General features: G+C 44.6%; 1 protein-coding gene and 1 pseudogene across 1 annotated transcript in view; one reads left to right on the top strand and one right to left on the bottom strand.

Moving 5' to 3' along the window:
* The window catches only part of LOC126260102 (cytotoxic granule associated RNA binding protein TIA1-like), a 1041743-nt gene that overhangs the window by 591144 nt on the left and 435220 nt on the right, over window positions 1-15379 (top strand). Inside the window, exon 3 of the mRNA XM_049957334.1 lies at window positions 10271-10373. Coding sequence (XP_049813291.1) covers window positions 10295-10373 — 79 coding nt within the window. The 5' untranslated portion in view covers window positions 10271-10294. The remainder of the gene's footprint in view (window positions 1-10270; window positions 10374-15379) is intronic.
* LOC126261127 (5S ribosomal RNA) lies at window positions 9314-9431 on the bottom strand (annotated as a pseudogene).

The following is a 15379-nucleotide window of genomic DNA, read 5'->3' as shown; positions in this document are numbered from 1 at the left end:
AAAATGGCCGTGAGGACTATGGGACTTAACATCTGAGGTCATCAGTCCCCTAGAACTTAGAACTACTTAAACCTAACTAACCTAAGGACTTCACACACATCCATGCCCGAGGCAGGATTCGAACCTGCGACCGTAGTGGTCGCGCGGTTCCAGACTAAAAAGCCTAGAACCGTTCTGCCACACAGGCCGGCAATTGACACAATAAACCTACCATTTGTACATCTCACAAAATGTGCTGAAACTGACGGCCATCAACCTCAGTGCAAGCATTACACCGGCAGAACAAGATTCTGACGTGCCCTGACAAATAACCCTGGTACGTTTCGAATCACATCACAGGCAGCTACAATTCTGGCAACTAATTCAGCCTCTGTATCCACTGAGGCCTCACACACAAGTGACATTAGATTTCCCCAAATGTAATAATCAATGGGATTCAGATCAGGTGACCTCGCAGGCCTTGGAATAGAACCTCCCCTTTCAACCCAGTGACCGAAAAAGCTGTACCAGTACTGCTCCATCATATTGTACTGTATGTCTCTGAATAGCACTGAGTAATGAATGGGTCTTTCGTTGATTCATAGCACGTTCTGTCATGGAACACTGAAAATAAGATAAAACAGAGCCACCTTACGGACAAGTAAAGTAAACAAAACCTGCATCAGGACCTCTTGGTAATCAGGGTCGTCCTCCTTGTTTCCTTGCAGGAAATAGAGAATGTACATCTAAATAAACAGCACAGTATGTGTAAACTTGTATGCATGTTAGTTGTAAACAAGCTGGAAAACCGTAATGCTAGACAAAGCAGCAAATAAGTTTACTTCCACATCTCCTTCATATAAAATTAATTGTTGGTAAGGCGGGTACCAGGTTGAGATTCATTGGGAGAGTGCTTAGAAAATGTAGTCCATCAACAAAGGAGGTGGCTTACAAAACACTCGTTCGACCTATACTTGAGTATTGCTCATCAGTGTGGGATCCGTACCAGATCGGGTTGACGGAGGAGATAGAGAAGATCCAAAGAAGAGCGGCGCGTTTCGTCACAGGGTTATTTGGTAACCGTGATAGCGTTACGGAGATGTTTAATACACTCAAGTGGCAGACTCTGCAAGAGAGGCGCTCTGCATCGCGGTGTAGCTTGCTCGCCAGGTTTCGAGAGGGTACGTTTCTGGATGAGGTATCGAATATATTGCTTCCCCCTACTTATACCTCCCGAGGAGATCACGAATGTAAAATTAGAGAGATTAGAGCGCGCACGGAGGCTTTCAGACAGTCGTTCTTCCCGCGAACCATACGCGACTGGAACAGGAAAGGGAGGTAATGACAGTGGCACGTAAAGTGCCCTCCGCCACACACCGTTGGGTGGCTTGCGGAGTATAAATGTAGATGTAGAAGCTGGCTTCTCCAACCCAGGTTCCCTATCTGAAATTGTTCAGTGGAGCATTCTCTGTGTCATGTTACATTTTTGTACGTTCTTACGGAAACACCCTGCATTTGTTGCCACATACATGCAGTATCTATTAGTCGTAACTGTACTGCCTGCACATTCCAGTGTACGTGAAGAAAAATGGTGAAGAGTTGTGCAAGGTCTAATTGCACAAATAAATTTGGGAAAGGAACCAGTGTTATCTTTTACGGAGAGGTGCATATGTTTAGATGTTTCTATTATGGACTTTTAGTCATAACACTGACATTTTCAGAAGAGATATCTACATCTGCATCTACATGGATACTCTGCAAATCACATTTAAGTGCCTGGAAGAGGGTTCATTGAACCACCTTCCAAATTCTCTATTATTCCAATCTCGTATAGCGCGCGGAAAGAATGAACACCTATATCTTTCTGTACGAGCTCTTATTTCCCTATTTTATTGTGATGATCGTTCCCCCCTACGTAGGTCGGTGTCAACAAAATATTTTCGCGCAGCAGTATTCTAAAAGAGGACGGACAAGCGTAGTGTAGGCTGTCTCCTTAGTAAGTTTGTTACATTTTCTAAGTGTCCTGCCAATAAAACTCAGTCTTTGGTTAGCCTTCCCCACAACATTTTCTATGTGTTCCATCCAATTTAATTTGTTCGTAATTGTAACGCCTAGGTATTTAGTCGAATTTACTGCTTTTAGATTAGACTGATGTATCGTGTAAGCGAAGTTTAACGAGTTACTTTTAGCACTCATGTGGATGACCTCAGACGTTTCGTTATTCAGGGTCAACTGCCACTTTTAGCACCATTCAGATATTTTTTTATAAATCGTTTTGCAGGTTTTCTTGATTTTCTGATGACTTTATTAGTCGATAAACGACAGCGTCATCTGCACGAAGACAGCTTCTGAGATTGTCTCCCAAATCGTTTATATAGATAAGGAACAGCAAAGTGCCTATAACACTACCTTGGGGTACGCGAGAAATCACTTCTGTTTTAGAGGATGACTTTCCGTCAGTTACTACGAACTGTGACCTCTCTGACAGGAAATCACAAATCCAGTCACATAACTGAGACGATATTCCATAAGCATGCAATTTCAATGCGAGCCGCTTGTGTGGTACAGTGTCAAAAGCCTTCCGCAAATCCAGATACATCAATGACTTTACATTTTTTTAAACAGTAGCTGTTGCCTTCGACAGTACTGGTGGATATGAGAGTCGAAAATAAACATAATTCAGAAATATGGCGCACTAAAAAGTAAACAGACACGGTACAATCCACGCAAATGCTAACGTAATAAAGTGCATTTGTTTGGTCCGCAGCAAGTGGTCGTGCGGTAGCGTTCTCGCTTCCCGCGCCCGGGTTCCCGGGTTCCATTCCCGGCGGGGGCAGGGATTTTCTCTGCCTCGTGATGACTGGGTGTTGTGTGATTGTCCTTAGGTTAGTTAGGTGTAAGTAGTTCTAAGTTCTAGGGATCTGATGACCATAGTCCCATAGTGCTCAGAGCCATTTTTTTTTTTTTGCATTTGGTTGTGAAAAAACAGGTATGGCAAATTTCTTGTAGTGCGTAAAAAACCATATCGGTAAACAGCGACCGATTGCTGTTTGTTCCTAAATTAATCGCTATCTGGTAGTTACATTCTTAAAGGAGAGATTATGACACAACGAGAAAGGAGATGTGTTGTAAACAAAGGCTCATAAGTTTACTAGCACAATGGCTGCGTTTAAAACTGTCCGCCGTTCACAGTAGACCGCTTACGGGATTGTGGAGCCTTGATATTCTCTTGATATTGCAAACAAGGCTTGAGAGAGTGCCGAGTACTAAGAAGTCGGTTTAGCGCAGGCGGCTCGGCGCTCGCGGGTTTCGCGCGTCGGCCTGATGGGAGTACGCCGGCGCATAATCAGAGTTTACCGGCGCAATCTTGGCCGCGACTTCCATTAGGCGCGCGAAGCGGGCCAGGGCGGAGTGACCAGGCAGCCGGGCTATGGTAATAACAATAACTCAGTTAGCTGGCGCTGTGCTGTGCGGCGCGGGGACGCCATGATTAGGGCGCGCCATTAGACGCCGGCGCTGGCGCCAGCGCCGTCTCAATCCAAAGTTTGGGCGCAACATCTGCCAGCCGGCCGGAACTCCGCCACCTACGCGCGCGGCCGGCCAGGAGCCCGGGGCCCGCCCATTAATCAAAGTCTGCCGCGACCCGCCGCCATCTACGTAATTGCCAGGCACACCTCGGCCGGTCTTGACCGCCACTTTGCCCCGCTGCGGCCGCCCGCAGCCACCTGCGTGTGGACTGCGCAGGCAAGCGCGCGCGACCATTACGCCGCACGCCAACTCTGCCGAGACTTGGCCGGACCCAGTCGGCGGTGAGCAACGGCTTCGCTTGGCCTCGCTCGCACTGTCCCCCGCAGATGGCCCTGTGACCGCAGACCGCTGCGTCACAGGACGTCTGACGTGGAATTTGAATGAGGGCCGGCAGGGAACACACGTACTCAGTCTGCTTGTGGCGAGCGGAGGAGTTGAGTTGGTGGTCAAGTCAGAAATTGGGACAACAGTCGACGGACTACTCCTGTACACAGTCAGCTGGTCTCTTTTATTCACATGTTGAAATTCCTTCCATATGGAATTTGCTTGAAACGCTTACAAAGCAATAGACGAAAACTACTAACAGGCCGAACTTAGGGTTTATACTCCTCCACTAGTTTCCACAACTATAAAACCCTGGCCGGCCGCGGTTCTGGCGCTGCAGTCCGGAACCGCGGGACTGCTACGGTCGCAGGTTCGAATCCTGCCTCGGGCATGGGTGTGTGTGATGTCCTTAGGTTAGTTAGGTTTAAGTAGTTCTAAGTTCTAGGGGACTGATGACCTAAGATTTTAAGTCCCATAGTGCTCAGAGCCATTTGAACCATTTTCCTCTTGTCACCATTACCCTACCCACACAACACACTAATCCAGACCCTCTGCATTTCCCACCGACAATATTTCCCACTATCCACCTCAACTCTCTTCTTGCCACCTCCATAGGTTTCCTACCTAACAGACCCCTATCTTTTCACCCACACCACTCAAACCTATGAAACATTTTCTCTCCTCCGGCAATACTTCTGACACTGTGCATGTCCTTCAGTATTTAAGTGAGAGTTCAGTGCTTCAGTTTTTTTCTTTTTTTCAGAAGAATTTCATCTTCCTATTATGTGTTTTTAAAATGTATATATTTTGGTTGTTTTTAACTGTTGTCTTTGATTTTTAATTTAAAATAGAAACATAGCCACTAATTTTGTTTCTAATTCTCTTTATAATTTTTTTTTTTTAAATCACTTGGCTGAAAAGTAGAACATTGTACTGCTGACAACCCACTAGCTCTCTCACATGGGCGAGGGGTATGAAATAACAATAAAGGGAAAAAAACATTTTAACAGCGACACCGAGTCGTCGTCAGTCAGAAAGACACACTGCACGTTTCAACTGTGTACACACGCACAGAAGCACTGAAACACACCCACATATCTATACAAATAAAGCCTTCAGGATGTTAGCAGTATAGGTACAGCAGATATTGTGATCATTGCTACCTTAACATGTACCCACTTCAGTGCATTAGTTTTTTCTTCTCTGCATCTAACAGTCTTCCCTCACACATATCACATTACATACTACCTCTGTGTCCAGTAATCCTGATTTAGGTTTTCTACTATTTCCCTGAATAGCTTCAGGCAAATGCCAGGATGGTTCCTTTGAAAGGGCACAGCCGAATTCCTTCCCCGTCCTTACCTCATCCGAAAAGACCACTGAACTCGTTGTTTGGTCCTCTTCCCCAAATCAACGAACTAACATACTACCTGACGTTTTCTGCACAGTTAACTGCACCACAAAGTGGACTACCCTTCCAAGTACAGACTTTTTCTTTGGCATCTACCTGTTCACATTTGAATACTTGACCTACTGCCCAAGATGCAACAAAAATTAATGGCTTGACTGTGTTATGCGTAATTGTAGGTACTAACCAACCTAAAAGCATGCTACTCGTAATACTTATAATTACTAGTCTGCAAATGAAGTAAATAATGATGTAGTTGTTCAGGACAGTCCTCAGTCATCGGCAGAAGTAAAAATTTTCGATGGCGTTGAGCCAGAGTCATGCAATACTTTTTAAAAGATTAAACTACCATTTGACTGTGTATTATTATATTTATCTTTTGTATTATCTAGATCTAGACTTTTAAACTATTATTACGTCTTATCTGTTAAGGCAGTGCCGGCTGGGGTGGCCGAACGGTTCTAGGCGCTACAGTCTGGAACCGCACGACCGCTACGGTCGCAGTTTCGAATCCTGCCTCGGGCATGGATGTGCGTGATGTCCTTAGGTTAGTTAGGTTTAAGTAGTTCTAAGTTGTAGGGGACTGATGACCTCAGATGTTAAGTTCCATAGTGCTCAGAGCAATTTGAACCATTTTTTGAAACTTGTTTGTACCTTACTAATGAGTTAATGTATTGAATATTACACGTTAAGCGTGTAAGCGAGTAAAAGGTTAGAAAAGGTTTGAAATAATGTTTAAAGTTTGTTGGAAGTCGGTAAGTGCTCTCATTATCAAACACTAGATGAGTATATCCCGGGTAATTTGCACCGCGTTTCAAGTAAGACCTAGTTTTTCACGCATTGCAATGTCTGTGACGTCACATCTCATGAATTATTTGTTGTACAATGACATAATTTTGCAGGTTCATTCAGTACTACACGTAGATACTGTCTATAATATGTGTTGCGAATAGAACTGACAGTAAAGGAGTATTGAAATAAAACGTCACAAGTTGAACTTTTTAAATTCTGTAATTGCATAAAATATTCAATATCAACTTGTGGTCTCTGGAAGCCGTTAGATAGGCTACATGAAACCTGAGACTGGGTGATCGTGCTCTGACTTAACCATTTTGTGCTACAGATATGTGATACGAGATTAATAGGTAAAGCTAGATTTTTTGGTTGAATCCAAGTACCAGAGTCAAAGGGTTTCTAGAAGGTCATAGCAAACAGCCATTTTCAGTTTCGGCGTTTGGGTACTAAACAAGGCGCTAAATAGGAAATTTGTAACCTGTAATCAATTGTCGCACATTGTTTATTGTCCGAGGCAGGATATGAACCTGCGACCGTTGCGGTAGAGCGGTTCCATACTGAAGCGCCTAGAAACGCTCTGTCACACTGGCCGGCCAAACAAGTTTCCGGGGAAGGCAACCATAACTCAGAGAGACTGTGTATAACAATAACAACACCCAACAACCATTCAAATTATCATAAAAATTATAAAAATTAAAAAATCAAGAATGATGGTGTGCTGCCAAAAGCCACATAGCTCTATAAAGGTGCTTTATTCGCAACTACCGGTTTTAGGTCAGTGTAAACGCAACTTTAGGCTTATAACTGTTATATTTCCATAATGTTCACGGGCAATTACGGAGTCCCATCTTTCGAAAAAGTGCCTTTTAATGTAGATAAAAGCCGGCACTCTGTATTTGTCTATCTAAATTATGAAAATATAACAATTATAACCGTGAACCCAGTAGTAGCGAATAAAGCATCTTCATGCAGCTATGCGGCTTTTGAAACACCTCTTCATTCTTGACTTTTTAACTGTTATAATTTTTATGATAATCTGAATGGTTTTGAGTGTTGTTATAGGCCGACCTGGGTGGTCGAGCGGTTCTAGGCGCTACAGTCTGTAATACGGTCGCAGGTTCGAATCCTGCCCCGGGCATTGGATGTGTGTGATGTCCTCAGGTTAGTTAGGTGTAAGTAGTTCTAAGTTATAAGGGACTGATGACCTTAGTCCCATAGTGCTCAGAGCCATTTGAACCGTTTTTGTTGTTATTCATAAGACGTTTGGAGCAGCTTTATGGATGTGAGTTCGGTTCGTTAAAGACTCGGGGGTTTACTGGTCCTACCTAAGCAATAATTGACGTGATGAAGTGCTATGGCACACACATATAGACGCTCTAGCATCTCATGGCAGCTACTGATCAACTGTGACTAACTCAAATTGCACGCCCAGCGCGCACTCAGCGCTACGATGACGACAGCCCACAAACGATTGTTGGCAGGCAAAGTGTGGTGTCACCGCTAGACACCACACTTGCTAGGTGGTAACTTAAATCGGCCGCGGTCCTGTAGTACATGTCGGACCCGCGTGTCGCCACTATGTAATCGCAATCCTAGCGCCACCACATGGCAGGTCACGATACACGGACATGACCTCGCCCCAGTTGTACGGACGACATAGCTTGCGACAAGACGTATCACGTCTTCCTCTCATTTGCCGAGAGACAGATTAAATAGCCTTCAGCTAGTCCATCGCTACTACCTAGCAAGGCGCCATGTGTATCATTGCTAATTGCTACTACTATGCAAGAGATGTATTTCAACAAGAACAAGACTACATTAAAGTTAAGTATATTAAAATCTCTCTTCTTTTCTTTATAGTTTTCATCCAGTATCCTGTTTCAGAAATTACGCCCGTCTGCGTTAGTTTCGCGTGCACCTAGCCACTCATTGTGTCGAGACCTTAGGGAATCGACACAACACAAAGAATATTTTTTACCACTGGGCATAGCTTAAGGAGCAGTTGCTGCATGACTGTCGAAACATCACACAGCGCCAAGCAGATAAACACCAAAAAAATATAAAAGATAATATCTTACAACTTTACACATAGCTGTGTGCAGCAACCGTGAAAATATTTTTTATAGTAAAGACAGCCAACTGGCTGCAATGGATTTTATAGTCGAATTGACCATGGTGTCGTCTCCTAAACTAAGGGAGTCTTCATCAGAATTTATATTACGTACGTCAGAAGTTGAGCATAACAGCTCCTACGTTTTATTATGTGACGTGGCCTTTTTGGCGTTAAAATTGTATGACGAGAGCTGTTATGCTCAACTTCTTACGTATGTAATACAAATCCTGAGAAGACTCCCTTAGTTTAGGAGTTGAAACCATGGTCAATTCGACTATAAAATCCATTGCAACCATTGGGCTGTCTCCACTTTAAAAAAAAAAAAAAAAAAAAAAAAAAAAATCTGTAATTGAAATGATATAAGACCCTTGCACGGCTTCTCACAGCAGCTCTTAATAGCCTTTCTTAACTAACTCTCCCTCAGTACCACTTCTACAGCAGTGCTGTGAAACATTTTCACCGTAAAGACATAAATATTTGTTTCTATGTAACAATCAATTACTTACATCGACAGTGGGCCATTTTCAACTTAAACAAAAAGCCAAACACCCTCCGAACAGGCCTTAAAGGTCCAACGGTATCTCCGCGTCATCCTCGGCCCTTAGGCTTCACCAGATGCGGATATGGAGGGGCATGTGGTGAGCACATCGCTCTCCCAGCCGTTGCCAGTGTTCGTGACCGGTGTCGCTATTTCTCAGTCCAGCAGCTCCTCAATTGGCCCCAAAAGGGCTGAGGGCACCCCACTAGCCTACAGCAGTCGGCGGACCCACACGGTGACCCATCCAAGTGCTAGCCAAGTCCGAGGTGTTTAAATTCGGTGATCTGAGGAAAACCGGTTCCATTGGCTTTTGATTTTTACTCCATCTTCAGGTTTTGAAAATGAATTTGTCTGAAAAGCGGCAAATATGACACTAGCGGCCCTAATGAATGTATTTGTATGTGAAACTTGCTGTATATAAAAAAAAAGCACTCCGTCTTCAGGCCACGAGTGGCCTACCGGGACCATCCGACGGCCGTGTCATCCTCAGAGGAGGATGCGGATACGAGGGGCGTGGGGTCAGCACACCGCTCTCCCGGTTGTTAGGATGGTATTCTCGACCGAAGCCGCTCTGTTCGGTCGAGTAGCTTCTCAATTGGCATCACGAGGCTGAGTGCACCCCGAAAAATGGCAACAGTGCATGGCGGCCTGGATGGTCACCCATCCAAGTTCCGACCACGCCCGACAGCGCTTAACTTCGGTGATCTCACGGGAACCGGTGTATCCACTGCGGCAAGGCCGTTGCCTAAAAGGAAACATAAGTGACAACGAAAGTTTGCGTCAGATTTCGACAGAACTTTCGATAGTTTAGAAGCTGATGAAACTGCTCACGATACGCGTAATAACTGGAAACAGGCCCAGTCTGGTAAGGAATTTTCTTAGCGCAAAGTGTTCAATTAATCTGCAACGCCTTGGACTGCACGTCAGCCAGTTATGAGTCGTTTTTTCAGATTAGCAGTGTTAACAAGCCGTTTAAACTAATGTGTAGAGCTTTTTCTACCATTAAGATTATTTCACGTGCTGATATCGCCCTCAGCTACACACTTGTTTACGTCCTACCTGATTTATAACATGTCACAAAATGGTGAAATACGATAAGAAATCTTATGTCTCCTACTTGACCTAATTACTTCCTAGTGCAATATTTGTTTAGTATCGCAAGCACAAAATGTAAATGAAATACGGAAGAAATACTTTTTGCTTATGAGCATAGTAGACATATGAAAGCTCACTAATAACTACTCTATCTACATCTACACCTAAGTAATCACCTGCAATTTACAGTTACTTGTCTGTCAGAGGGTTCATCGAACCACCTTCAAATTATTTTTCCTCCGTTCAACTCTCGAACACTTAAATCTCCCAGTGCCGCAGTAAAGCGCTGTAGGTAAACGTATTTACGTTTCAAACAAATGACGACGGTTTTTAAAAAATTAAGGTAAAACTCCCCAGGAAAACTGTAGTTTGTACCCAGCTTACGAGCTAGAGACGCCACAATAATTCCAAGTACACGCGTAGTGTTTAAGACTGAAGGTGGCCCAGTTGACACAGTGGTAACAGCGCTACGGCGTTTCTCGTGTTGCAGGAAGCGGAGAGCGCGATCGCAGCGATGAACGGCCAGTGGCTGGGAAGCCGCAGCATCCGAACCAACTGGGCGACCAGGAAGCCACCGGCCCCCAAGAACGAAGGTAAGATCCCGCACCAGACAAGCACAACAGCTGCGGTGAAGGCCGGCCGCAAACAGAACGCGTTGTACTTTGTGCTTTCCACATACAGGCAGCTCCTGTGCAGTTACTTGCTGTCGAAACTGAAGCAAAAGTCCGATGGAGAAAACATCTAGTATTTTACGACTCTGTCCGAAGACAAACATATATTTATTTGTCGTATGCAAGCCTTAAGAGTTTTTGACTTACATGAATGACTATACACAAAGATTACTAAACTGCTACATGTCAAACCTTCAGTACAGTTCTCCAGCACAATATAATACAAATTATAGCTGTTGTACACGAATATAAAGGTGTTTTACACAAGGTACCCCAGGGGAAATGATCAGTATTCAGTGATGTGCCACGAACGATCATATGAAGCAAAACACTTCATACGGACGTATGCCCCATTCTGAAGAGTTTCGGAGATAGAACACATTCACTGTACGCTATCATTTATTTTCTATATCATTCCTAGTCAATAGAAGTCTACTGAAATTAATCATTGGCCTTAATTTGACACGAAGACATTTATTACAATGTACATTTGGACCACAGCACAGTATTGAACCATGGATTATGGGAAAACAGGAACAAAATCGACTCGGAGCGTTTGAGTTGTGGTGCTACAGAAATCTGTTCAAAATTAGGTGGACGAGAAGGTAAGAGGGAAAAGGATTGTATGGAAAATAGTTAAGACATCAGGGAATAACTTCCCGCCGGCCGCGGTGGTCCAGCGGTTCTAGGCGCTGAGTCCGGAACCGCGCGGCTGCTACGGTCGCAGGTTCGAATCCTGACTCGGGCATGGATGCTTTTGATGTCCTTAGGTTAGTTAGGTTTAAGTAGTTCTAAGTTCTAGGGGACTGATGACCACAGATGTTAAGTCCCATAGTGCTCAGAGCCATTTGAACCATTTGAATAAATGGGAAACACTATATTGGAAGACAGATATTGGAATATATATGGCAGGTATTGATGACGTAGGTTGCAAGTGTTGTGGTTGGGTTGTTTGGGGGAAGAGACCAAACAGTGAGGTCATCTGTCTCATCGGATTAGGGAAGGACGGGGAAGGAAGTCGGCCGTACCCTTCCAAAGGAACCATCCCGACATTTGCCTGGAGTGATTTAGGGAGATCACGGAAAACCTAAATCAGGATGGCCCGCCGCGGGGTTGAACCGTCGTCATGCCGAATGCGAGTCCAGAGTGCTAACCACTGCGCCACCTCGCTCGGTCTTGCAAGTGTAACTCTGAAAAGAAAAGGTTAACAAAGAATAGGACTTCGTGGCGGCCACATCAAACCAGTCAGAAGACTGTTGTTGTTGTGGTCTTCCGTCCTGAGACTGGTTTGATGCAGCTCTCCATGCTACTCTATCCTCTGCAAGCTTCTTCATCTCCCAGTACCTACTGCAACCTACATCCTTCTGAATCTGCTTAGTGTATTCATCTCTTGGTCTCCCTCTACGATTTTTACCCTCCACACTGCCCTCCAATGCTAAACTTGTGATCCCTTGATGCCTCAGAACATGTCCTACCAACCGGTCCCTTCTTCTTGTCAAGTTGTGCCACAAACTCCTCTTCTCCCCAATTCTATTCAATACTTCCTCATTAGTTATGTGATCTAACCATCTAATCTTCAGCATTCTTCTGTAGCACCACATTTCGAAAGCTTGTATTCTCTTCTTCTCCAAACTATTTATCGTCCATGTTTCACTTCCATACATGGCTACACTCCATACAAATACTTTCAGAAAAGACTTCCTGACACTTAAATCTATACTCGTTGTTAACAAATTTCTCTTCTTCAGAAACGCTTTCCTTGCCATTGCCAGTCTACATTTTATATCCTCTCTACTTCGACCATCATCAGTTATTTTGCTCCCCAAATAGCAAAACTCCTTTACTACTTTAAGTGTCTCATTTCCTAATCTAATTCCCTCAGCATCACCGGACTTAATTCGACTACATTCCATTATCCTCGCTTAGCTTTTGTTGACGTTCATCTTATATCCTCCTTTCAAGACACTGTCCACTCCATTCAACCGCTCTTCCAAGTCCTTTGCTGTCTCTGACAGAATTAAAATGTCATCGGCGAACCTCAAAGTTTTTATTTCTTCTCCATGGATTTTAATACCTAGTACGAGTTTTTCTTTTGTTTCCTTTACTGCTTGCTCAATATACAGATCGAATAAGTCAGAAGACTAATGACTCAAAATAAAATTATTGAATAGATTGTCAGGTTTACACATGTACAGCACTTATTGAGTATTACAACATTCTTTTTAAATACACGGTCGAGTCACATTAATGTGATCACCACCTATGCTTGACGTCAACGTGCACCAAGCACTCACAGGCGGTAGGTGGCAGCACTAGCACTGGAGGGTATGTAAAATGTGTCGTTGGCCAGGATGACGTGGGGGCGGGCGCGGAAAATAGTGGAGTCCTCGTCGTAATGCAGGACGTCGAGATGGGCGTGATCACTAGCTTTCGGCCAAGAGTGGAAGCATTTCTGAAACGATTACTCCTGTAAAATGTTTTCAATGCCGCCATGGTTAGAGTACAGCGTGCATAGCAAAATGGCGCTTCCGTAAACCGGTCCCGATAGAACTGTAGTGCCTCACGGGCCATAATGTGAACGACGGCTGCGGAGATGTGTACGGGCGAACTGTTGAGCAGCTGACCACCCACATGAACCAGGGGGCTATCAACAGCGTCTCCTCAACGACCGTTCAGCAAACATTGCTGCGTATGGTCCTCCGCAACAGTCCCCTGAATCGTGTACCCGTGCTGTCTGGCGTTCATCGGTGACGTAGGTTGGAATTTGCAAACCACTACTGCAACTGGACATTTACTGAGTGGTGACAGGTGGCCTTTTCAGATGAATCACGATTTATGTTCCACAGGACTGATGGCCGTTGGCGTGTACGGTGCGAAACGTCTGAAAGGAAACACCCTGCTGCAGTCGTTGGGAGGGTCCAGGCCGAAGGAGGGAACGTTGTGGTCTGGGCAACGTTTTCGTAGCACGCCGTGGGTGATATCACCATTCTGAAAGGCACAATGGATCAACACAAGTATGCATCTATCCTGGGGACCATGTCCACCCCTACACACAGTTTGTTTTTCCTCGATACGATGGCATCTACAAGCACACCAATGCAACGTTTCAAAAAGCTCGCCATGTCCGTTACTGGCTCGGAGAGCAGCAGGATGAGTTTACCTTACTCCCTTAGCCACCAGACTCACCAGATTTAAACCCAATCGAGAATCTGTCTGAGTATCTCGATAGGGCTTTTCGCGCCACGCATTGTCAACCTAGAAACTTAACGCAGATAGTCACGGCAGTGGAGTCGGCATGACGCTACATCCCTTTCGGTACCTTCCAGAACCTCACTAACTCTCTTCTTGTACGCCTCGCAACGTCCGCTCTGTAAAAGGTGGTTACTTAGGCTTTTGACAGGTGGTCACATTAACGTTGCTCGGCTTTAATTGAAAAACACATATCTCTAGGCGTTATCGTACAAGTCATATTACAACTTTTATGCAGTTCGCAATAAATTTCGAATATCCCAAGGTCAACATCAATGCATTTGTACACACATTTCCGAGAACGAGTTCTGTTTCTAGTCTGAATGCCTCTTCAGGTCCCAAATGAGGGCTGCGCGTCCTTGATGTGACCAAGCAGTTCACCTCGCGTATTCACCTTTAACTTCAGTCAGACCCATAAACAAACACCCCGATGGAGTGAGCTCTGATCCTGCTGGCCAGTCAATAGTACGAAAACAGCCAGTCCAGGAATTAGGGTAGCGCACATACGTGGGAGCTACTAGCCCAAAATCAAGAGAACATTTAATGTGTTCTACGTCAGAAACACTCGGACTAAGGCACATGTCCGTAGGTGGTTTTTTGCTTCAAATGAACGTTCCTATCATATCCCTAGATACTGAGCGTTCCTCCTGGGACACTCTGTTTAGTTTATCACTCTGCTCATCAGGTTCGGAAAATCTGCGAAATGGATCCTTAGTGACACGTGCATGACATGTTGATACAGCATGAGGGACTATCCGTCGTTCAGCAATATAGCCGCAAGATGGTAATTAAGATCTGAAACGAGGGTAATCCCGTCAAGTCGGAACATACAACACGGGTACAAAAAAATTACAATCAAGATTCAGTGTTTAATGAATCTGTAAAACATAGTGTTCAGTTATGAGCAACGCCCTTTTGCACGGTACTCCACTCGAATGCAAATGTGCATTGCCCAGCGTTCATTGATTAACATGCATTCGTTGACGGCAGAAATGCCTATCGGTTTTTAAACCGACTGTCATTCTTGGTTAGGACCTTCTTACGACAATTGTTTTCACGCCGTGTCACATGGCTGTGGGTGGTACACAATTACTTGTACTCGCTTTGTGTGGCCAACATGGAAACACCAACAAATCTGGCACCTACATTCTTGTTGTATCCATGGGCACTTGCGAACACGACAGCTTCTGTCTGTCAATCTGCAACGTCTCCACGTCGAGCAATCTCACCGTGAGGATTCCATGCAACAGACTAAGAACATACACACCACACCACTGTGCTCTTTTAAGGGAGGTGGAGGTGGGCTAATACACTACTGGCAATTAAAATTGCTACACCAAGAAGAAATGCAGATGATAAACGGGTATTCATTGGACAAATATACTAGATCTGACATGTGATTACATTTTCACGCAATTTGGGTGCATAAATCCTGAGAAATCAGTACCCAGAACAACCACCTCTGGCCGTAATAACGGCCTTGAAATGCCTGGGCATTGACACAAAGAGAGCTTCGATGGCGTGTAGAGGTACAGCTGCCAGTGCAGCTTCAACACAATACCACAGTTCATTAAGAGTAGTGACTGGCATATTGTGACGAGCCATTTGCTCGGCCACCATTGACCAGACCTTTTCAATTGGTGAGAGATCTGGAGAATGTACTGGCCAGGGCAACAGTC

This window comes from Schistocerca nitens, chromosome 5, assembly GCF_023898315.1.
Source record: "Schistocerca nitens isolate TAMUIC-IGC-003100 chromosome 5, iqSchNite1.1, whole genome shotgun sequence".
In the NCBI taxonomy this organism is placed as follows: Eukaryota; Metazoa; Arthropoda; class Insecta; order Orthoptera; family Acrididae; genus Schistocerca; species Schistocerca nitens.
This window is presented reverse-complemented; position numbering and strand designations above follow the sequence as displayed.